Genomic DNA, 22,857 nt, shown 5'->3' with positions numbered 1-22,857 from the left:
CGGACTTTGGCTCAGATCATTATCTCAGTTCATGAGTTCGAGCCCCACATGGGGCTCTGCGCTGACAGCTGGGAACCTGGAGCCTGCTTCAGATTCTGTGTCTCCCTTCCTTTCTGATCCTCCCCTGTTCACACTCTGTCTCTCAAAAATAAATATTAATTTAATCAATTATGTTATAAACATTAAATTATTAATGTTTATAAATAAACATTAAAAATTTTTTTAATTAAAAAAAAAGATTCTTTCTCTCCCTCTGCCCCTCTCCCCTGACCCCACTCACACTGTTTCTAAATAAACAAACAAATGAAAATGAAAACCTTGCCTTGAGGCAAAACACGACAACCACAGAGCTTCCTTACAGCACAGTCTCTACTTCTATAGCTAAATAGTGCATCATTAAAAATACTCTCTACCAAAAGAAAATGTGCGATGAGGACATGAATGTGTTCTGAGCTTTATACAAAGTAAGTATGACAGAACTTAAGAAAAAGTAATAGTGTAAGCTACTGTTCTAGCAAACAGTGACTGAGAAACTATGGAACAAGAACAGAGGGATACAAGCAGGAGACAAAAATCAGCCAGTGAGAAAACCCTTGCAGAATCCACACTGAAGAAAAATATAAACATTTAGAAAGACAGAAAATAAAGGCCAGATGTAAGCCACTGAGAAAATGGAATTAATAACTCAACAGCCCTAATTCTCCTCCTGAAAGAAGCAGTAGCGGGCAAATAAATAAAAACTTCAATGGAGAGTAGCCTTTTGATGAAAAGTATAAGCAATATAGTATTTACCATGTATTACTGGAGTACTTCCTAAAGAGAGATGAGAGAAAGATGTCATTTTTTTTTTAAAGATAGTTAAATTCTTGCAAGTTGAATCATGATCTATAGTTCCAGTCTACAAACTTATAGGAGAGAGAAACACATTCTTGGAGAATTAGGGATAGGAAAAATTAGAAAACTGCTGGAGTAAAAAGCAAACTAGAAAAAGCCAAGAAAGAAATTAATTTCTGTCAAGACCAGGTAAAAATTCAAAGATGATACAAACAGAAAAGTTATATTAGAAAACTTAGAGACACTTTATTATCTTGAGAAACCAAAGTCTTAAATTAGAAGAAAATGGCTTGCTAAACAAACAAAAAAAAGTAGTTAAATATGAGTCTAACCAAGCTCCTAGATCTTGCTAACAACATATTCAGAAGGGAAGTTAGGTGGAAGTAAAAAAAAAAAAAAAAAAAAAAGACTGACCTCATGAGTTGATCTTCGTTAAAGGTCGGTGATAGGTAGATAGAAAGGTTCATTACATGATTCTACTTTCAGGTTTTTTGGGTTTTTTTTTTTAGTGGTATCTAACAGACCATGACACAGATCACCAAAGCTGTTCCCAGCAAACATCACCTGGAAAAGTACAACTATATTGGAGTGTAAAGTACTCCTTCTCCCACACCATTGTTCTACATAGCATGTACTTCTATTACTACACCTATTCCTTACTTACTTGCATCCCATCTACAAAATCATGAGCTGCTTAAAGGCAAAAACTGCCGATTCATCTATATATGCTAGCACCTACTACAATATCAGGGATACATACAGCAAATACTCAGTAAATATTTGATGAACTGAACAAAACAATACTGTGATGGTCACTTCCAAGAGTGGAAGGCAAAGTTAGAAAAGGTCAAACAGAAAGAGTTCACAGACACAATAATCCTTCTCGAAGAACAGGGATTACATCACAGTAAAGAGTATCTACAAAACATATTACAAGTGGGCGCCTGGGTGGCTCAGTGGGTTAAGTGTCCAACTCTTGATTTCGGCTCAGGTCATGATCCCAGAGCCTTGGGATGGAGCCCAAGAGGCTCTGTGCTGAGCATGGAGCCTGCTCGGAATTATTTTTCTCTCTCCCTCTCTCACTGTCCCCCACTTGCGCTCTCTCCCTCAAAATAAATAAACATTTTTTTAAAATACTGCAAGAGTAAACAGTATGCTTGCTAAATGAATGGAGGGAAAGAAGAGAAAAAACTAAAGTAATTGTTCTACTGAATGGGGCATATCAGGGCAACAAAATTCAGCAGTACCTTTCACTGGGAACATCTAACACCCTTTGTTCTAATCCTGTACTCTCTATACAACTTCCTGATATTTACTCAGTTTATCATTAGACTTTTCTACATTCGTTCATTCATCAAATATTTATGGAACACCTACAAGTTCCAGGTTATAATTCTAGTCACCTGAGATGTATCAATGAACTAAAAAGACAAAAGAGTTCCTGCGCTTACAGGCAATATAGTCTAGTGGTGGGAGACAGGGAAATGAATGGGGAAACCATACAGTATTGAAGAAGGCAGTAAACGGCACCAGGAGGCAGCTGTAAGAGATGTCTAGTCCAGTAAACCCAAATGTGTGCATCTCACTGGGAGTTTTTAGTAAAATGACATTGAGAAACTACAATAAATTTCTTGCCTGTTCATTGTACATAACACTTCCCCATGAATGAGTATTTCATAATAGGAAAAGTTAAAAAGCTTATCCTAAACAACAGTGACAATAAATAAATAAAATCTATATAAAAACAGCAATTATAGTTATTGGCTTTATAGTTTCTTCTATGACATAAAACAAAGGAAGAAAAAGCAGTAAGCTAGATTTTGAGCTTTGAATTAAAGGAATAGCACAGCCCAAATTTAATAGACTATAACTGATTGGATTTAAGTTGAGTCAAAACCTTTCACTAAGTGCTAAGGGATCATCAGTCCTCTCCAAGTATACATTATCTTTGGGGCGCCTGGGTGGCTCAGTCAAGCGAGCTTCCAACTCTTGGTTTCAGCTCAGGTCATAATCCCAGGGTAGTGGGATCGTGCCTGTTTTGGGCCCTGCATTGGGCTCCACAGTGACCATGGAGCCTGCTTAAGATTCTCTCTCTCTTCCTCTACCCCTCTCCCCTGTTGCACGGCTCATGCTCTTTCTATATATAAATATTTTTTTTAATTTAAAAAAAATGTAAAAACCGAAAAGCCAAATATACACATCTTTGATTGATAGTCTCCCATTACTGGTCCAGGACAACACTGTCTATAATGCTGTCTCAAAAGAATCTCATTCTTGTGAGAGTCTAGCCTAAAGAGTCACTGCATTTATAAAAATTCATTCGTTAAAACATGTATGGAATTCATACCAGTAATGTCTCCACCGTTCGGAACTATGACACATTTTATCATTAAAATAATGTTTTCAAACATTAAAATAATTTTTTATCATCTTGGAGCTACGCATATCAGTTCTCTAAATAGTAAATATAGCTGACCCTCAAACAATGCATTTAAGTTTTGACTCCCCCAAAATTTAATAGTTTGCTGATGAGAAGCCTTAACAATAAACTGTTGAATAAAACATAGTTTGTATGTCATATTGTATATATTATATGCTATATCCTTACAGTGAAATAAGCTAAAGAAAAATATTAAGATAAGGACAAGAAAATACATTTAGAGTACTATAATGTATCAAAAAATACACACACACCTGAAAACAGACCCACAGATTTCAAAGCCATTTGATCAAGGGTCAACTGTACATCTGATTTAAGCATTTTATTTTACTGACCAAGATATTGTGTCTCAAAGAGGTTAAGAAGATAAACTGTGACTTCTCTTAAGCCCCAGGTTCATTAGTGACATTTCTAGAACTACCACATTTTCCTTTTGATCCGTGTTGTCCATTGATACCTCAAGTGAAATTAACAGATTTTTTTTTATAAAGTTCTAAACTTGAGAACCAGAATACATCAAAACTATCGCTCATTTTCCTGGTAAATTATACTACATCAAAAGTTGAAAACCAAAATTAATGGAGTTAACGAAAATATCATTGGCAATATTAACAAAATAAAAATTATAAGATATTTTAAATGAATAAACAACGATAGATTACATAGAACATACAGGAAACCTTTGTGAATCAACAAGAAATACAAAAGAAAACTGGACAAAGCATATAGACAATTCACAGAAAAAGCCAAATGGGTTATAAATACCAGAAAAGATGCTACCTCACTAGTTATCAGGAATTTTTACTTTTTTTATTTAAAAAAAATTTTTTTTTAATGTTTATTTATTTTTGACAGAGACAGAGACAGGGACAGAATGCGAGTGGGTTAGGGGCAGAGAGAGAGGGAGACACAGAAGCAGAAGCAGGCTCCAGGCTCTGAGCTGTCAGCACAGAGCCCGACGCAGGGCTCGAATTCACGAGCTGTGAGATCATGACCTGAGCTGAAGTTGGACGCTCAACTGACTGAGCCACCCAGGCACCCCAGGAATTTTTAAAAAAAGATATATTACTTTACAATAATCAGACTGGTGGGGGCACCTGGCTGGCTCAGTCGGAAGAACATGCGACTGTGACTGCCAAAATTAGTCAGACTGGCAAAAATTAAAAAGTCCCCAAAATATTCAACGTTAGCCTGTGGAAGAGAGACCCTTATGCTTGCTAAGAGTATATATACATTGGTACAACCACTCTGGAGAGCAATCCTGCCATCTCTAAAAAACCTAAATGTGTGTGTGTGTGTGTGTGTGTGTGTGTGTGTGTGTGTGTGTATGTGTATGTGTATGTATGTATGTGTGTGTATCCTACAACCAAACAGGTTTTATCCTTTGGCCCAGCAATCGCACACTTGGTGCTATAACCAAAGAAACTCCTACACAGGCTTATAAGAGCAGACAAGGATAAGGGCATTTATCCTGGGAGTTGTCTATAGTAAGAAAGAGACAACATGGATCCATCTTCAGTGGAATAGATACATCAAATCTATCTTATAGATTTTGCTCCCTCTGACTAGAAAACTCTTGCCTCTAAGTACCTGCATGTTTTGCTCTTTAACTTCAATTCAGTCTTTGCTCAAGTTGTTGACTCATCAAGTTGGCTGTTGCTGACCACCCAATCTAAAGTATCTTACCCTCTTACGTTCAACCCAGAATCTCTCTTTTCTGGATATCTTTCTTAATTTCTCTGCATGACACTTTTTACTATTTGACATTCTAATATCTATGTGTTTATTGTACAGACTCCCTCAATTAAAACTTAAGGTCCAGACACCAGGAACTTCCTTTGTCCAAAGGTGTATCACCAGAATCTAAAAATGCACCTGGCACATATGAAAGTGATTTATAAATATTTGTTAAATAAATGAATTCAACTACTAAATCCCAATCTCTGCGTACAGTTGTGTAAAGTCTCAAATCTGAACCCATCTCTGACTTTTCAAGCCCATTCAAACTAACCTCCAGAGTATGTAACATCCCACTTTGTTTCAACTCTCTGGTAATTCTTGTTTGTTTTTTTTCAATGTTTATTTATTTTTGAAAGAGAGACAGAGCGAGCACAAGCAGAGAAGGGGCAAAGAAAAAGAGAGACACAGACTCTGAAGCAGGCTCCAGGCTGCTGTCAGCACAGAGCCCCACACAGCGCTCGAACTCACGAACCTTGAAATCATGACCTAAGCTGACGTCGGACGCTCCGCCAACTAAGCCACCCACCCTGGCTCCCGTAAACTCTCTGGTAGTTCAACTTGCATTCACGGTACTCAACAAGGAAGCAGCTTCTAATGGCCAGGCATTACTCTGAGAGATAAAGAATGAATAAAAGAGTCGGGCGCCTGGGTGGCTCAGTCAGTTAAGCGTCCGGCTTTGGCTCAGGTCATGATCTCACCACTCATGAATTCAAGTCCCCCATCAGGCTCTCTGCCGTCAGCACGGAGCTCCTTTCAGATCCTCTGTCCCCCTCTTTCTTTGCCTCTCCCCGCGTGTGCGTGCACTCTCCTTCTCTCTCAAAAATAAAATTAAACATAATACATACATACATACAAACATAAATAGTCTTTGAGCTCCAGTTCAAAAATGATGACTGCAGCTGGGTCCCAGGTTTCAGGGTTGCTAGAACGATCCAGGGCACAGCTACAGCAATCCATGTCAAGTAGCACCCACAGCAGGGAGAGCTCCACTCACTACTTTATAGCACTCTCATACGTAAAAGTGAGCATGCTAAACATCTTCCTGAAGTTGATCACGGAGAGCTCGAGAGATCCGAGTTCATCGCCTACCCACAACTCAGCATCAAGTCAAAGTCCTTTTCCAGGGGGAGTTCTTTTCCAAGTCCTACTCCAGGGGAGTATGATTACTCTATCCTTTAACCCTCATGTGAATCCACTCCCGACTGGCTATGAGGATGAATAAAGAGAACCTGGACCACTACCCAGCAGGGACCACAGCAGCGGTTTGGACCATGACTCTGCACATGGACCAGAAGTATACGGGACATTAAGTGCACCTTCCTTACTTGCCTCAAATGATGACGAGTATACTGATCTTCCATCCCTTTGGTTATGGCAGGATATAACTTAAATAAATAACTTAGATTAGTCCACAAACAAACAAACAAACAAACAAGAGAGTCTTTGCTTTCCAGTCTTAAGAGAAAAAAAGACAACAAAGCTGTTTTGGAAACACCTAAGAGAAAGACCTAACTCAGCCTAAACAGGTTGGGGAAAGCTTGGTGAGGCAGGAAAGGGGGACAAGATAGCATTTGTGCTGGGTCATGAAAGCTGAGTAGGAGTTATCCAAATGAGTAGGTTGTATGTGTTGTCAAAAAGGTGATAGGTATATTCTAGGCAGAATACACACAACATACTGATGTCTCAACTTTAAAAAACAGTCAAACACTTTTGAAGAATTGCAAATAGTTCAGCATGACAGAATCATGTGAGGCAGGAAACAGAAGATGAAAGCAAAAAGCAAGCAAGGTCCAAATCATTAAGGTCCTTATTTCCTAAATTTGGTAGTATGGATTTTAATCCGAAAGCCTGCATGGCAGAAGAACACTACAATCTGTCTACAAAACAAGAAAGGGTTTAGAGGGATTATATCCATTCTCAGATTCAAAGAAATTATTTACAATGCTTACACCAAAGTCCACATACTAATGATAATCCGAACCAAGGTAGTAGCTGGCAAGGAAAAATAGATGAAAGACGTTGAAGATTTGGTAAACGATTGGGGGCAGGGTGGTACATAAGGGTAATTAGAGGGTAGAGTTAAGACTTGGGGCATCTCCAACTGACTGGCAGGCATGGATCATAGGAGGAAGAGAAGCAACTTCGGAAAGAGTGATACATCTAATTTTTGACCTGAACTTTATATATCTTAAGACAACCACATAATGTGTCACAGTTGCAGGGTAATCTGTGCTAAAGAGACAGAGATCTGCTAGTTATCAAAATAAAGTCAATAGTTGAAGTCATCAGAGATAAGACCATTTAAGAGCAGGTAGAGGCAGAAGAGAGCAGAAGACTGTGCGTCACTGTGATAGGAAAATTTGAATTGGTCAAAGACAGAAAACTGCACCAAGGAAAGACTGGCCAACATACATGGAAATAAGGAGACCACAGTGTCACAGAAGCATAAGAGAATTTCAAAGAGAAATGTCAACATGTCAAATGATGACACGGATTCCATTAGATTTCACCACAAAGAGATCAATGGTGGCCAAATTCAGGGACTTGGACTGCTAGACTTCAATATATTGGGGAGGGAGGGGGAGCGAATAATAAGGAGGTGGAGAAAATTAATATAGGTAACTTTTCCAGAAACTTAAAGGAAATAACTACAGATGAAACTGAAGAGGAATCTAGAGTGAGAGTGTATTTAAAGGAATTTTTTTAAAATCCTAATAAGTTAGTGCCCAAAGTAAAACAGGACCAACCAAATGTTATGGACTGAATGCATTCCCCCAAAATTCACATGTTGGAGCCCTCACTCCCAGGACCCTCAGAATTGGAGATAAGATTTTTGAAGAAGTGATTAAGTTAAAATGAGGTCATTAGAGTGGAGCCCTAATCTAATGCAAGTGGTGTGCTAATAAGAAAGAGATACCAGAGATTCTAGTGCAAAAAGCAGGTGGTTACCTCTAAGTCAAGGAGAGAGCCTCAGAGGAAATCACTCCTGCTGGCACCCTGATCTTGGCCTTTCAGCTTCGAGAACTATGAGAAAATAATTTTCCATTGTTTAAGCCACCCAGCCTGTGGTATTGTTACAGCAGCCCTGGAAAAACAACATAAGACACCAAGGAAAAACTGTCCCTGAGGAGAAAAAACTCAGAGCACAGGAGAGATGACCAGATAGAAGCAGACATGTTTGCAAGTGCAAGAGGACAAAAAACAGTAACCAATGCCACCAATGTATTTCATTTCCTCTGTCATGTAAATATTTTTTAGTGTTTATTCACTTTTTGAGAGACAGAGACAGAGTGTGAGCAGGGCAGGGGCAGAGAGAGAGGGAGTCGAGCAGGCTCCAGACTCCGAGCTGTCAGCACAGAGCCCGACGTGGAGCTTCAACTCAGACCGAGAGATCATGACCTGAGCTAAAATCAGATGTGTAACCGAATGCGCCACCCAGGCGCCCCCCTCTGTCATGCAGAAGTGACATTATCCAGGAAAGAATAAGGAGGGAATGTGGTGGGTTCATAATCACCATAGAAAACAGCAGTTTCTAGAGAAACACAGAATTATTGGACTGCTTGCCCATCACTCAGTAAATGTTTGTTGTGGAATGGATTCCTAGCTCTCATTCACGAAAGCTTTAGTTCCATTTTAAAATGGCAATAAATAGCAAAAGAAAAGCGTTCGAATAAGTCTGAACCCGGGTTATGAACATGAGGCAAGTTACTTACCACTGCCATGTCTGTTTCTTCAACCAGATGAATCAGACTCGATAATCAGCAAAGGATTACCTCAGATCAAAATAAATGCTCTAGTTTTACATAGCTTTACCCATGACCTCAGTCTTCCAACTCTTCCCAACCAAAGTAGGGTGTCTCAAGTTTTAACATAAATTCCTATCATCTGGAAAGCTTGTTAAGATCCAGGTTCTGATTCATTAGGTTTAGGGTTAAGCTTAAGCTTGGGCATTCTGAGCAAACACTGACGTGATGCCATACATCATACTCAGAGTAGGAACGGTGCAGAACACTGATCCAACTCAAGCTCTACAAAGCTTATAATTGTGGGCTTATCTGTTATCAGCCTGATATTTACAAAACAAAAACAAAGATGTTCCAGACTCACACCTGCACTAAGTATGTCTTGCCATTCCCTAAAACACTCTGAAATTAACTTGATGATAGTCATCATTTGGTACAGATAGGATTAGCACAGAAATTAATAATACTGGAATCAGTAACACCGTATTAGGAGAAGCAAGATTAAATACCAATGCACAGAAAATGGGGAAGGGGATTAAGAGGTATAAATTCCCAGTTATAAAAGTAAGTCACAGAGATGAAAAGTACAGTGCAGGAAATATAATCAATAATACTGTAACAACACTGTATAGTGACAGTAACGACACTTATCATGGGGAGCACAGCATAAGGTATAGAATTGTTGAATCAGCATGAACTGATCAGAACATCACATGAACTAATGTAACACTGTATGTCAATGATACTTCAACAAGAACAATATAAATACACACCATGCACACATATATGCACATACACACAACACAATGGTTAAAATCCATCTAACCATGTTATCTTTCTCAAAACATGAATATTTTTATTTCTAGAAAAACATTTAGCTCTAGACAAGTCTGTATATTCTAACTGCCACATGCCTACAAGGGTTCTTTTGCATTCTGGATTCTGAATGCTAACATTCAATGTCATAAAATTTAAAGATTTTTATACTAATTACCAAATAATCTTCATGCATTTGTTTAGAACCTCCAATCCTATTACCACAACTAAATTCATCTGTAATGAGGATTTTCTTTTGCTTTAGGAAGCGTAACTAGGACAGAGACAGCCCAGCTGACCTAGGGCTATAATATATGGCCACAAACCATAGCTCTAATTAAACTGTTTCTACTATTCCCTGTACTAGGTTATAGGAGGGAAAAAAATTCCACAATCGTATCACAACCAACAAGGATTTTCATTCTAATTTCATAGCAATCTTCAGTGATGCAAGATACAAGAAAAGGTGTCATGCAATGGAAGCCTTACAGTCGCTCTACCCTTAACCTGAAGCCTCTATACTGAAAAGAGAAGTTTAAAATAACGTTAAAACGGAGGCATGAACTCTCTAACCAACACACACACCAAAAAAAAAAAAAAAAAAAAAAAAAGAAAGAAATAAAGAAGGAAATAATTAGGGCTGTAAACTGCTCTTTCTTACCCTATACTGAAGAATAACCAATTCTCAAAAGCACTATAGCACTACAAACGAGCTCGCTTACACTGGGGTGGGGAGAAGGTATGTCTATTGCAATCTTGGCACCTGCAGGCAATTTACCACTCCTACCTAATTTACTCAAATCACTTTCAACTAATAATACTTCCCTCATTCACCACTATGTAACAACAGAATAAAAAAGAATGACAAATGCAATGGGCCTCAAAATAGTTTTGCTGAATCACAAATACCCTCAATATAAAGCTGCAGAAGTCGCTGAGCTTGAGCATTGGCGGCCATACCTCAGCAAGCGGCTCCTCGGAAAATGTGTTAACTTCCTGCACCTGTTCATTAAAGGCAAGGAAGGGTCTAATGTTTAATTAGAGCGTTCACAGCATTGCTATTAGCAGCAATGTACTGTGTGCAGTAACAATATACAGTGGCTTTCTACTAAAACTGACCACGTTCTCTCAAAATGGGCATCACCTATGCCCCAAGGACAAATACACCACCCTGGCCCGCAACCGCAGCCACAATGGGCACCCTATGCTCTCCTTATCTTGGCACCCAGCCCGTCTTCCTGCACCCCCATTCCTCCTCGACCAAGCCTCCCCCTCCCAGGGCTGACTCGGCCAGGCCCCAGCTCCAAGTAGTTCCTAGGGTTACGCAGAGAGCCAAGCCTGCAGGCCGCTCTCGCCGCGTTTCTGCTCTCTCTCCTCTCCGACTAGCCCAACGTTCTTCCCTCGCCTCTCCCGTCTCCGCTGCCCAGCCCACTCCTCCCTTCTACTCGCGCGCTCTGTAGCTCTCAGGCCTCACCGTTTGGTTCGGTCCGGAATACCCCGGCTCTCCCGCTTCCAGTCCCCAACACGAAGCGAAGTCGGTTGGTCCCGCGCCTCACGCTTCCAGTCCACACGCCGCCGCCTACTGATGCCGAAAGCGGCTTCTAGGAACGCGCCATGTTCAGCGTCGCGGCTCCAAACGACGCGGACGCGGGAATACTGCGTCACAGACACCCGGAACGCGTGGAATTGGCAAAGTGAGAAGGCGATAGGAGAACTGCACAAGAGGAGGGAGGTGCTTCCCCTTCGAAACTGAAGGCGCCGGGGGGCTAAAGCAGCTATGTGCGCTTGCGCATTACAGAGCGTGGAGCCTGGAGTCAGCCGGATTTGTAACCATGGAAACGTTAACCCCGCGTAGCCCAATTCCCAGGACAAATCGTTGTCTCCTGGTTTGATTGAAGCCGGCTTGAATCGGAACCATTTTCCCTTCCCCGTTCCGGATATCGGTTCTAAACTGCATTGTTTTCCGAGTCCGTCTCAGCTTAAATGAGTTATTAAAATAATCTTACTCCCATTGGTCAACCCTCCCGTGAATATTTTTTTTCAAGTCCTAAATTTGCTGGGCGCTCTACTCCAGAACGATAGCAGGAGTGGAAGTATAGTTCTGCCTGCCTCTGCTACTAGCTAGTGACCTAAGTTTTCTTTTTTTTTAAGTTTTCATTTTTATTTATTTTTTGAGAGAAAGAGAGAGAGAGAGAGAGTGGGGGAGGAGCAGAAAGAGGAAGACAGAATCCCAAGTAGGCTCCGCACTGTTCAGCACAGAGCCGGATCCCAGACTCCCAACTCAGGGACCATGAGCCAAAATCAAGAGTCTAAGGCTCAACAGACTTGAGCCACCTAGGCGGCCCCTCTAAGGTTTCCTTAGAAAGAGAAGTTGTAAAGACATGGTTGAGGGTTCATAAACATTAATAATAAAAAATAATAATAATAAACATTTACTGAACATTTAGAATATGCCAGGTACAATTCTAAAATCTCAACATGATCATGTATTTTAATCCTCAAAACAATCTGTGAGGTGCCATTATGCTACTGTTATAGGTGAAGAAACTGAAGCACAGAGAAGTCAGGTAATCTGCCTAAAGTCACAGAGCTAGTAAGGGACATTGTTAGGATTTGAATCAATCATAAGACCTACATTACAAGGATGTTCACATTAGGGCTGTCTTTAAAGTAAAAATACAGTATTATCTAAATAACCACCAAGAAAGGAATGCCTAATCATGATACATGCATATATAATAAATTACAAATTGGCCAATATAAATTATGTTGCCATGTTTTTGTTGCATGCTAACACATTCACAATGCATTGGGAAGAGTGGTTTACAAAAAATTAGGTTAAGTATAGCCCCATTTTTATATGGGGCCAAAAATAAAATAAATAAATATATGCCAAAATGTTAACAAGGTTTGTCACTAGTTGAATGGTAATGTGGACATGTTTCATTTATTTATTTGTTTTGCTTGATTGTATCTGCTGATTTTACTTAAGGTAATAGTTGTCAAGTTTTAAATGTGCATAGAATCACATGGATCTTGTTAAAATACAGATCCTGATTCAGTTGGTTTGAGGTGAGTCTTCATTTCTAATGAGTTTTCAGTTAATGCCAATGCTACTGGTCCAAAGATCACACAATGAGTAACAAGTTTATTAGGAATATGCAATAAATATGTGTGTGTATGTGTATAAATATACATATGAAACCTAATTTGAATTAAAATGAAGAAATTGCTTTAGAAGAATAGATCTTTTCTGGGGAGCCTGGACAGCTCGGTCAGATAACCATTTGACTTCAGGTCATCATCGTGAAGTTTGTGAGTTCGAGTCCTGCATTGGGCTGTCTGCTGTCACCATAGAGCCCCCTCCCCCCCCCACCCCACCAGCCCTTCCCCTAATCATGCCTTCTCTCAAAAATAAACATTTTTAAAAATTTTTAAAAATTATACATATATATATATGAAATGGGATAATGGATCCTTTGGAAATTTAATAAAAGGTATAACTTAGAAAAATGCACACATACAAATTTTGCCTACAACTCCCGGACTCCCAATAAAATGCACTTGGGAAGTCCTAGCTTCAACTGTTATGAATGTAAAACCTACTCACATACTATGTACAAGAGAAATATGTACACCTAGATAAATAACCTCATATTACTTTATATTCTTTATACGTCTTTGTATTCTCAGATTCTTTAGAGGAAAGGGCAAACAAATAATTAAATCATCATTGGATCTGTTCAGAATATATTTGAAACATAAATATAAATTCATTGTTTCCCCCCCTAAATACCTGAGAACTGAAGAAGAAAGTTGAGGAAGCAAATGCTAAATTAAAGAAACACTGGCTTACTCACCTCTCAATCTCAAGTAGTTTCCAAGATGCAAATAAGTGTAACAACAATGCAACTCATTTTACATCAATAATTATAACTAACTACTACCAAATATTTCCTATGAGCCAGTTCTAAGTGTCTTTTAAGTGTTTGACATTGAACTGTAGACATTTCACATAATTTATTTTATTGATTTTCATCCTACCCTATATGGAGAGTATTCTTTTCCTTATTTTACAGATTAGATGATGGGAATTTGTCATTTGTCTAGGTTCAAATTCTGGAGGAACCCAGAATCAAATTTAGATGTATGCGTTATAGTTGGTAGGATAAAAGGATATCCACATCCTAATAACCCAAAACTTGTGCATATATTAGTTTTCATGGCAAAAGGTACTTTGCAGATATGGCTAAATTAAGAATCTTGAGATGGAAAGATTATTTTGCATTATCCTGTGGGCCTAATGTAGTCATAATGGTGCTTTATAAGAGGGAGGGAGGAGTGTCAGGGAGAGATGTGACCATGGAAGCAGAGTTGGGAGTGATATGAAGCCATGAGTAAAGGAATACAGGCAGTCTAGAGAAGCTGGAAAAGTCAAAGAAACAGATTCTCCCTTGCAGCCTGTGGAAGAAACTCAGTCCTGCAGAGGATTTCAGACTTCTGACCTTCAGAATTCTAACATAATGAATTTGTGTTGTTTTAAACTAGTTTGTGGCAATTTTTTACAGCAGCAATAGAAAACTACCACATGAGGGCGCCTGGGTGTCTCAGTCAGTTAAGTAGTTAAGCCCCTGACTTTTGGCTCAGGTGGTGATCTCACAGCCAGGCTCCTGAGCTGGAGCCCCACATTGGGCCCTGCACTGACTGCTCAGAGCCTGGAACCTACTTCAGATTCTGTGTCTCCCTCACTCTCTGCCCCTCCCCCGCTCACACTTTGTCTCTGTCTCTCAAAAATAAAAAAAACATTAAAAATTTTTAAAAATGGGGCAGCTGGGTGGCTCAGTTGGTTAAGTGTCCACCTTCGGCTCAGGTCACGATCTCACAGTTCGTGGGTGTGAGCCCCATGTCAGGCTCTGTGCTGACAGCTTGAAGCCTGGAGCCTGCTTCGGATTCTGGGTCTCCCTCTCTCTCTGCCCCTCACCTGCTCATACTCTGTCTCTGTCTCTCAAATAAACCTTAAAAAAAAAAAATTCAAAAATAAATAAACGTTAAAAATTAAAAAAAAAAAAAAAAAAAAAAAAAAGAAAATGAGGCACCTGAGTGGCTCAGTCGGTTAATCGGCCGACTTCAGCCCAGGACATGATCTCACGGTTTGTGAGTTCCAGTCCCATATCAGGCTCTGTGTTGACAGCTCGGAGCCTGGAGCCTGCTTCAGATTCTGTCTCCCTCTCTCTTTGCCTCTTCCCTGCTCATGGTCTCTCTCTCTCTCAAAAATAAATAAACATTAAAAAATAAATAAATAAAAATTTAAAAGAAAAAAGAAAACTAACACATGTTCCAAGTCATAGGCTTTCCAGTGTGCTACATTTGAGCTAATAATGCAACTTGTGTAAAATTAGGTCTTGGGCAACTCTGTTATTATAAGATAGCTCTCATTACATGCTTCTCAAAAAACTCATCAATGCTAACCAGGTTAGGAAAATAAGTCTTGGGGAAACTAATTGATCTGCCCTTGGTAATAATATTAATATTTGTAGCAGATTCAGTTTTATGAGTTTTTAAAAACTTGAAACAATATAAATGTCTTTTTCTTAATTTTTTTAAGTTTATTTTTTATTTTGAGAAAGACAGAGATAGTAAGAGTGGGGGAGGGGCAGAGAGGGAGACACAGACTATAAATATGTGTATATATATATTATTTGACGATCAAAAAATGAAATCTTGCCATTTGCAACAATGTGGATGGAACTAGAATGTATTATGCTAAGTGATATAAGTCACAAATATCATATGATTTCACTCACATGTGGAATTTAAGAAACAAAACAGATGAACATCCAGGGGAAGGGAAGGAAAAATAAAATAAGATAAAGACAGAGATGGAGGCAAACCATAAGAGATTCTTAACTATAGAGAACAAACTGAGGTTGCTGGAGGGGTGTTGGGGGGGATGGGATAAATGGGTGATGGGCGTTAAAGTCACTTGTTGGGATGAGCTTTGGGTGTTACAGGTAAGTCACGAATCACTAAATTCTACTCCTGAAACCATTATTACACTATATATTAACTAACTTGGATCTAAATAAAATTAAAAAAAAGAAAAATAATAAATAAATTTCTAGTTTGGAAAAGGAAATGTAAGCACATCTTCTACCTATAGTTCTTTTTACAGTGAAATGGGCATTTTTTTCCTACTGGTAAGAACAAAAATTGATTCAATTGTTTTAGAAAATAATTTGTTGGGGCCCTTAAGTGACTGAGTTGAGCGTCTCTTTTTTTTAATGTTTATTTATTTATTTATTTTTTAATTTATTTATTGAGAGAGAGCGAGCACACATGTGGGGGTGGGGAGAGGAGAGGGAGAGAGAATCGTAAGCAAGCTCCATGCTGTCAGCTCAGAGCCTGATGCGAGGCTTGAACTCACAAACCATGAGATCATGGCCTGAACCGAAATCAAGAGGCAGGTGCTCAACCAACTGAGCCACCCAGGCACCCCAAGATTGTCTGACTCTTGATTTTGGCTCAGGTCATATCCCAGGGTTGTGGGATCGAACCCCGCATTGGGCTCCGTGCAGAGCATGGAGCCTGGTTAAGATTCTCTCTCTTCCTCTGTCCCTCTCTCCTGCTCACACCCACTCTATCTCAAATAAATAATAATAAGAAGAAAGTAATTTGTTAATATATACCCAGAGATTTAAATGTCCATACAGTTTGACAAAATAATTCCATTCGTGGAAATCTGTAATAGGGAAATCATCAAAAGACAGAAAATATTTTTCACATATGCACTAAAGTGTGCATGACTCTTCTTTTACAAAAATGGTATGAGAATGATTTAGTAAACTCTTACACATTCACAAGAGGAAATCTTCCTCAGCAGCTTTGGATACTGGTGATCAATACTATACGACCTGGGAAAGTGCTTTTCATGTTACTGTATTTTATCAAAAAATAACAGTAAACTGTATGACTTCAATTATGTTACGTGTTGCTAAAACAACAGAAGAAAGCAGGGAATGTCAAAATGTTCAGAGTTTATCCTAGCATGGAGAGATTATAGGTAAATTTTTCATCTTCTTCCTAGTTTCTGTATTTTCCAAGATTTTTCCAAGTTAAATTTTTGGTTTTGTTATCTTGTTTACAACGTATTTTGTTATGTTGTTTACAATGTATTTTGTTTATCATGAATCTTAGATCAAATTGTTATTAAAAAGTAAAATTGATTTAGATTGTTGAAGTAAAATTATAAAAGTACAAAATTATAAAAATGTAAAAGTATATTAGATTGTTATTAAAAAGTAAAATTGTATTCGGGCGCCTGGGTGGCTCAGTCAGTTAAGTGTCTGACTTTGGCTCAGGTCATGATCTCATGGTTCGTGAATTCAAGCCCTGTGTCAGGCTCTGTGCTGACAGCTCAGAGCCTGGAGCCGGATTTGGATTCTTTGTCTACCTATCTCTATGCATCTCTCCTGTTTGCGCTCTCTCAAAAATGAATAAACGTCTAAAAAAAATTTTTTTTAAAAGGAAAATTGGATTTAGAATGACTCAGTATGCTTTACTTCCCTGCTTTCCCACAAGTGATGAGAGCAATTGACTCAAATGTTCACATTCAGCTGAAACTACAGACCGACGGAGCTCACAGATGCAGGCAAGTGTCCTGTTGTGGGATGGGCACAGGCTTCCACTTCCTCCTCTGTTGCTTACTACCTGAAGGACCCCAAGCAAGTACCTTTAATCTTAGTGAGACTCAGTTTCTTCCTATGTAAAATAGGGTAATCATGCTTGCCCTAACAAACTTCACAGGGTTTCACTGAAAATTAAATTGTGTGAAAAGCACTTCAAAATCCATAAAACAGAATATAAAAATATATAACTGTAGATCTTAAAATAAAATATATAACAGGCTCTATTATAATTCACAAGTAGAATTCTTAGTACGATAATAATTTATTTTTGTTATATTTGTAAAACTTCAAAAAATTTCATTTTGTAACACGATACATACTATTTTAAGGGGATGATATGAAAAAATTTATCTGACAGACACTTTGGGGAGAAACAATTATTAGATATTAGATATTCAGTGACAATGTTTAGACTCCTGCTGATAATAAACAGAGACCATAATTGTGTTTCTTAATTATTTTCCTTAATTTAAGATAGCATTTATAATGATCTGAAAAAAAGTTAAGAGTATGTTTATAGAAGAATCTTGCCCATAATATTCAAGGTATATTAACTTCTTTCAGCCAAATTTCATTATACTTTTCTGTTAAGATTTAAACAGCCTAGTAGAAATTAAGACACTAGGTACTTTTTTGAAATTGTCCAGCTTTGTAAGGTAGTATTTTATTTACCATTGAGATTTGAATATTGGCACAATAATAATAACGTTCATTGTTCTAATCAAATTGAACCATTGATATTATTAGATTTCAATTTGTTTTCTGTCCAAGCGAATTATACTCCTTTTTCATAAGAACACAGTAGATGTTAATGAATGTGTTAAAAGTGTGAAATTCAAACATTCTTAATGTTTTTACTTTTCTCTTTTTTTACTTTTTTTTTAATGTATATTATTTTTGAGAAAGACAGATTGCAAGTGGGGGAGGAGCACAGAAAGAAAGAGATAGAATCTCCAGGCTCCAAATTGTCTGCACAGAGCCCAAAGTGGGTCTGAAACTCAAGAACTGCGAGATCATGACCTGAATCAAAGTAGGCTGCTTAACTGACTGAGCCACCCAGGCGCTCTTATGGCTTTTCAATACATTAAAAGTCTATAAGGAAATATATTTTACACAGGGAAATGCTTACATTTTATTGTTATTCCTTATTGTATTCCCTGGCACATTTAAAATGTTATCATTTCATGCATGCTGGTAAATTTAAGTAAGCCTCTTCTACCAAAGCAACTGTGATTATAATTCTTTTTCAACATTTTTAAATTTATTTTTGAGAGACAGAGAGAGACACAGCACAAGCAGGGGAGGGGCAGAGAGAGAGGGAGACACAGAATCTGTGCTGAGCTGTCAGCACAGAGCCCGATGTGGGGCTCGAACTCACAAACCACGAGATCACGACCTGAGATGAGGTTGGACGCTCAACTAATTGAGCCACCCAGGCACCTCAATTATAATTCTTTTTCCAGTTATGACACATTATATCAAAAACAAAATAAAATAAAATAAAAATGGCAATGAATCCATTGTGCAATTCCAAATTGAAAAATAAATATTTTTAATTAACAATGGAGATAAACATGAACCAGAAAAGCATAAGATTATATAATTCAAAGCCATTCGTGGCTGCAAAGATAACTCAAATACATTCCAGCATCAATTTCCAATTCTCATTTCTTTAATGCAGCTCATAACCCAGTGTCACACAACTTTCTAGGATTCATGGATCCATGGTGCATCCCATTTTGTCTCACTTCTGAATGCCATCTTGAAACTAACAGAAAAAAAAAAGATGATGTCATATGGCCATTTTATTTATGTAATTATGTAATAAGGGGACCCCTGTGCTTATGATGGTAGCCCTCCCCATTCTCTTTCATTTCTGTAGAAATTCCTCAACATACTTTATTTTATTGCAGAAAGCAATAAATCCTTACCTTTGGTGTACATCAGACTTTCCTGGAGGGTTTGTTAAAAATGCATTTGCCAGGGCCCAATCCTATTCTGATCCAGAATGTTCAAGGTGGGGCTTGGAAATGTAAATTTTCATTATGTGCTATATTAGTTTGCTTGGGCTGCCATAGAAAATACCACTAGAGGGGCGCCTGGGTGGCTCAGTCGGTTGAGCATCCGACTTCAGCTCAGGTCACAATCTCATGGTCCATGAGTTCGAGCCCCGCGTCGGGCTCTGGGCTGTTGGCTCAGAGCCTAGAGCCTGCTTCGGATTCTGTATCTCCCTCTCTCTCTGCCCCTCCCCTGTTCATGCTCTGTCTCTCTCTGTCTCAAAAATAAATAAACATTTAAAAAAATTTAAAAGAAAATACCACTAGAAAAGTTGGGGGGCTTAAAGAATAGAAATATAGGGGCACCTGGGTGGCTCAGTCGGATGAGGGTCTGACTTCAACTCAGGTCATGATCTTGTGGTGTGAGTTCAAGCTCCACATCGGGCAATGCCATCAGCCTATCAGTGTGGAACCCACTTCTTCAGATCCTCTGTCCCCCTCTCTCCTCCTCCTCCCTTGCACTCTCTCCCTCCCTGCAAAAACAAAAATGTATTTTTCACAGTTCTGGAAGCCAGAAATCCAAGATCAAGGTGTCAGCACGGTTGGTTTCTCCTAAGGCCTCTCTCCTTGGCTTATAGATAGCCACCTTCTCCGTGTGCCCATAAGGTCTTTTCTCTGTGCACACATGACCCTGGTATCTGTGTATACAAACGTCCTCCTTTTAAAAGGATACCAGTCGTTGGATTAGGGCCCAACTTAGTGATCTCATTCCTGCTTGATCATCTCTTTGAAGGTCCTATCTCCAAATATAGATACATTCTGAGGTACGAGAGATTAGGGCTTTAACATATGAATTTTGGGAGGATACAATTCAGCCCATAACATGTGCCCTAGTGTTTCTGATGCAGGTGGTCGAAGATTCATATTTAGACAAACACTAATTTAGACTCTAGGCAAGGTAACTGTGCACCGTCACCTCCGTCCCTTTGTTTTCTGTGGCTTAAAAGATGTAGCCTCTTCTAGGAGGGTCTTGCTATTTTACGCCTAAAAAAGTAGCATTTGGCTATCATTTGGTTTTCCATCCCTACGGTCTACCCTATTTACTCTTTAGCAAAAGCAAACGGGGGACTTCCTTTTTGCAGAATCCTAAACTATGAAAAGAGGGATTCCGTCTAGGACACAGACTCACCCATGAGTTTAATGCTAAACCACTTTTTTTTTCCAACTGGTAGAGCTATCTCCCCACTGCAAAATTTCAAGCTCTCCCTGGCCTATCCATATGAATTCTCCTAGCAAAACCTGCACCCCTCTTTCTTTCTAGCATACCATTGTAGTTACCTTCACAGTATCTCCTACCTTCAAGCTTTCCTCACTCACTGTCCTGCGGTTAGTTGTAGCAGAAACGGCCAGAGTGTGAGATGTACTGTGAGTCACTTTTAGATTTGTGCCCGAAGGTCTCTGATCAAATTATCCCCATCATGGGAGTCTCGCCCCACCATGCTATATAAAATAACCTCTCCCACATACCCTGTTGATCTTTATCTAGCTCCTCTGCCTTGCTTTTTTCCCCACATGTTCATCACCACCTTCAGAATGTCTGTTTTCTCCCCACTAGAGGGTAAAACAGCTTTGTTTTGCTCACGGCTGTATCCCCAGAGTGCAGAACAGTAACCCAGGAAAATGAGCATGTCCTTGAGGTGATCTTGCATTTCTTCTGTGAAGTAAAAGGCAGGGCCTTCTGCCGAAAGGGAACTGGGGAGGTGGTAGACAAGCGGGCCTGAGAAGAATTCAGGTTTGAAGATCTTTTACGGAGAATGGGAGAGGATTAGAGGAATTTCAAAAGCACTGGCTGGGCAGCGTTCAAAACCCAGCTAAAAGTGGAGCCCATGAATATCTCCTACCTATGGTACTGTGTGATGTCCCACAATTCTCACAGCCTGGAGAGGAGGAGAAAATGCAAAATGGTTACTTTGATTCTACCAATACTCCTTGGCGTAACATTTTCGGCCATTTGCAGTAAGCCCCTATTTACGTTTCCTATTAATTCCTCAGCTATACCACGTTTCTTTTTCTCCCTTATACTCGTTTATATCTTCGCTTTCTGAGTACGGTTTCCTCTGAATTCCCAAATTTGCCCTGGCTAATTTTTGTCTTTCAAGACTCCACTCAAATATTGTATTTTGAAAATGTTCCTCACTGTGCTATGATCATACCTTTTTTTTTTTTTTTTTTTTTACAAATACACAATCTTTGGAATACAGATGCATCTGTCATTTACTGTGTGAACTTGAGCAAGGTATTAATTTTTTTAAAGGTAAGCTTTTCTTTTTTTCTTTTTTTTTTTTTTTATCTTGTTAGAACAACTTGGAGAGGAGCAGAGAGAGAGAATCCGCAGCAGGCTCTGCACTATCAGGGCAGAGCTGGATTCAGGGCTGTATCCCATTAACACTGAGATCATGACCTGAGCCTACCAAAATCAAGAGTCAGGCACTTAATCGCCGGGCCACCCAGGTGCCCCAAGATATTAAACATTTTTATCCTTCAGCGTCCTCATCTGTAAAATGGATATAATGATAAGACCTATTCCAGAGACTTGTTTGAAAAGATTAAATGAAATAATGTACCCAAAATATCTGGCATGTAATTGAACACCAAATGGTGTTATTATTGTAATAACTTGCATGTCTCCTTCTCTTGACAGAAGGTTCCCTAAAAGCAGAGATCACGTCGCTTTTTATTCCTAATAGTTGACGCAGTACCTGGAATAATGTAGATTCTCCAGAATTGTGTAATAAATTAATGATTAGTGAAATGTCATAAGTAGTTGAAGATGCTACTAAGGTTATTAGTTTTTTACTGAATTAGAATAACAGCAAAGAGAGGCCAACGCTGGGGAACGCACACGTGTTAATTTAGCAAGGAAGAGGCAGCGCTGGTAATTCAAACCGTTTCTTCAAGAAAATAGAGTACACACAAAAAAATAAAAAACGTGGCCAAACAGATGTGGATCTTGTACGCATGGAGCCTACAGTCAGATACACTGTACTACAACAATACTCAATCCATACTTACTACATTTACAGCGTTTCGGACTTTCTGCCTCTCGCTCCCAATAGAATAGACTGAGAAGAGCGGTTTCCTGTATAAACTTTGAATCTCCAGCACCCAGTAGAGTTTAATAGTTGGAGCCCGATAAACATTTAGGTAATTAATGAATGGCACAAAAAGGAAGCAAAGTAACTTTGTTAACATTGTCGGAGCTCCTCTCCACAACCCAAGAGGCGAACTCGCTCGCCCCAAGAGCAAGCTCCTTATGTCGAAATCTTAGGTTTCCCACCCCAGAATTTGCTGGGAAACAGGAGGGAGGCGCATGACGGAAAGACACCTTTTTTGGATTTCAGCGATCCAGGACCTGGCTTGAGGGAAACATCCACAATCCTAAAGGCCTCGCGTAATTTAAACCTCCTCCACAACGGGGAGATCACCACCCCAAAACTTACTTGACCAACTCCGCGCAGTTAGGCGAGAGACCCGCTTCGATTCTAAACTAGCCAATCCTAACTGCCAGAATCGGCGGCGCGGTGTCTTCTGGGATCTGTAGT

At 39.2% G+C, this 22,857-nt stretch overlaps 1 protein-coding gene across 6 annotated transcripts in view; it reads right to left on the bottom strand.

Moving 5' to 3' along the window:
- IPO11 (importin 11) overlaps positions 1-22,821 on the bottom strand; it is a 210,594-nt gene extending 187,773 nt beyond the window's left edge. For 2 of the 6 annotated variants that reach the window (XM_047867294.1, XM_047867329.1), the window contains exon 1: positions 8,728-8,801. In XM_047867294.1, the coding sequence (XP_047723250.1) occupies positions 8,728-8,736 (9 nt within the window). In that variant the 5' untranslated portion in view covers positions 8,737-8,801. Of the gene's footprint in view, positions 1-8,727; positions 8,802-10,533; positions 10,558-11,047; positions 11,206-22,755 lie in introns of those variants that run through there. The other 4 variants (XM_047867314.1, XM_047867303.1, XM_047867320.1 and 1 more) reach the window with 4 other exon arrangements.
- Positions 22,822-22,857: the final 36 nt, after the last annotated feature.

This window comes from Prionailurus viverrinus, chromosome A1 (genome assembly GCF_022837055.1).
Source record: "Prionailurus viverrinus isolate Anna chromosome A1, UM_Priviv_1.0, whole genome shotgun sequence".
Classification (NCBI taxonomy): Eukaryota; Metazoa; Chordata; class Mammalia; order Carnivora; family Felidae; genus Prionailurus; species Prionailurus viverrinus.
Note: the sequence above shows the minus strand (reverse complement) of the source record. Positions and strands in the feature narration are given on the sequence as shown.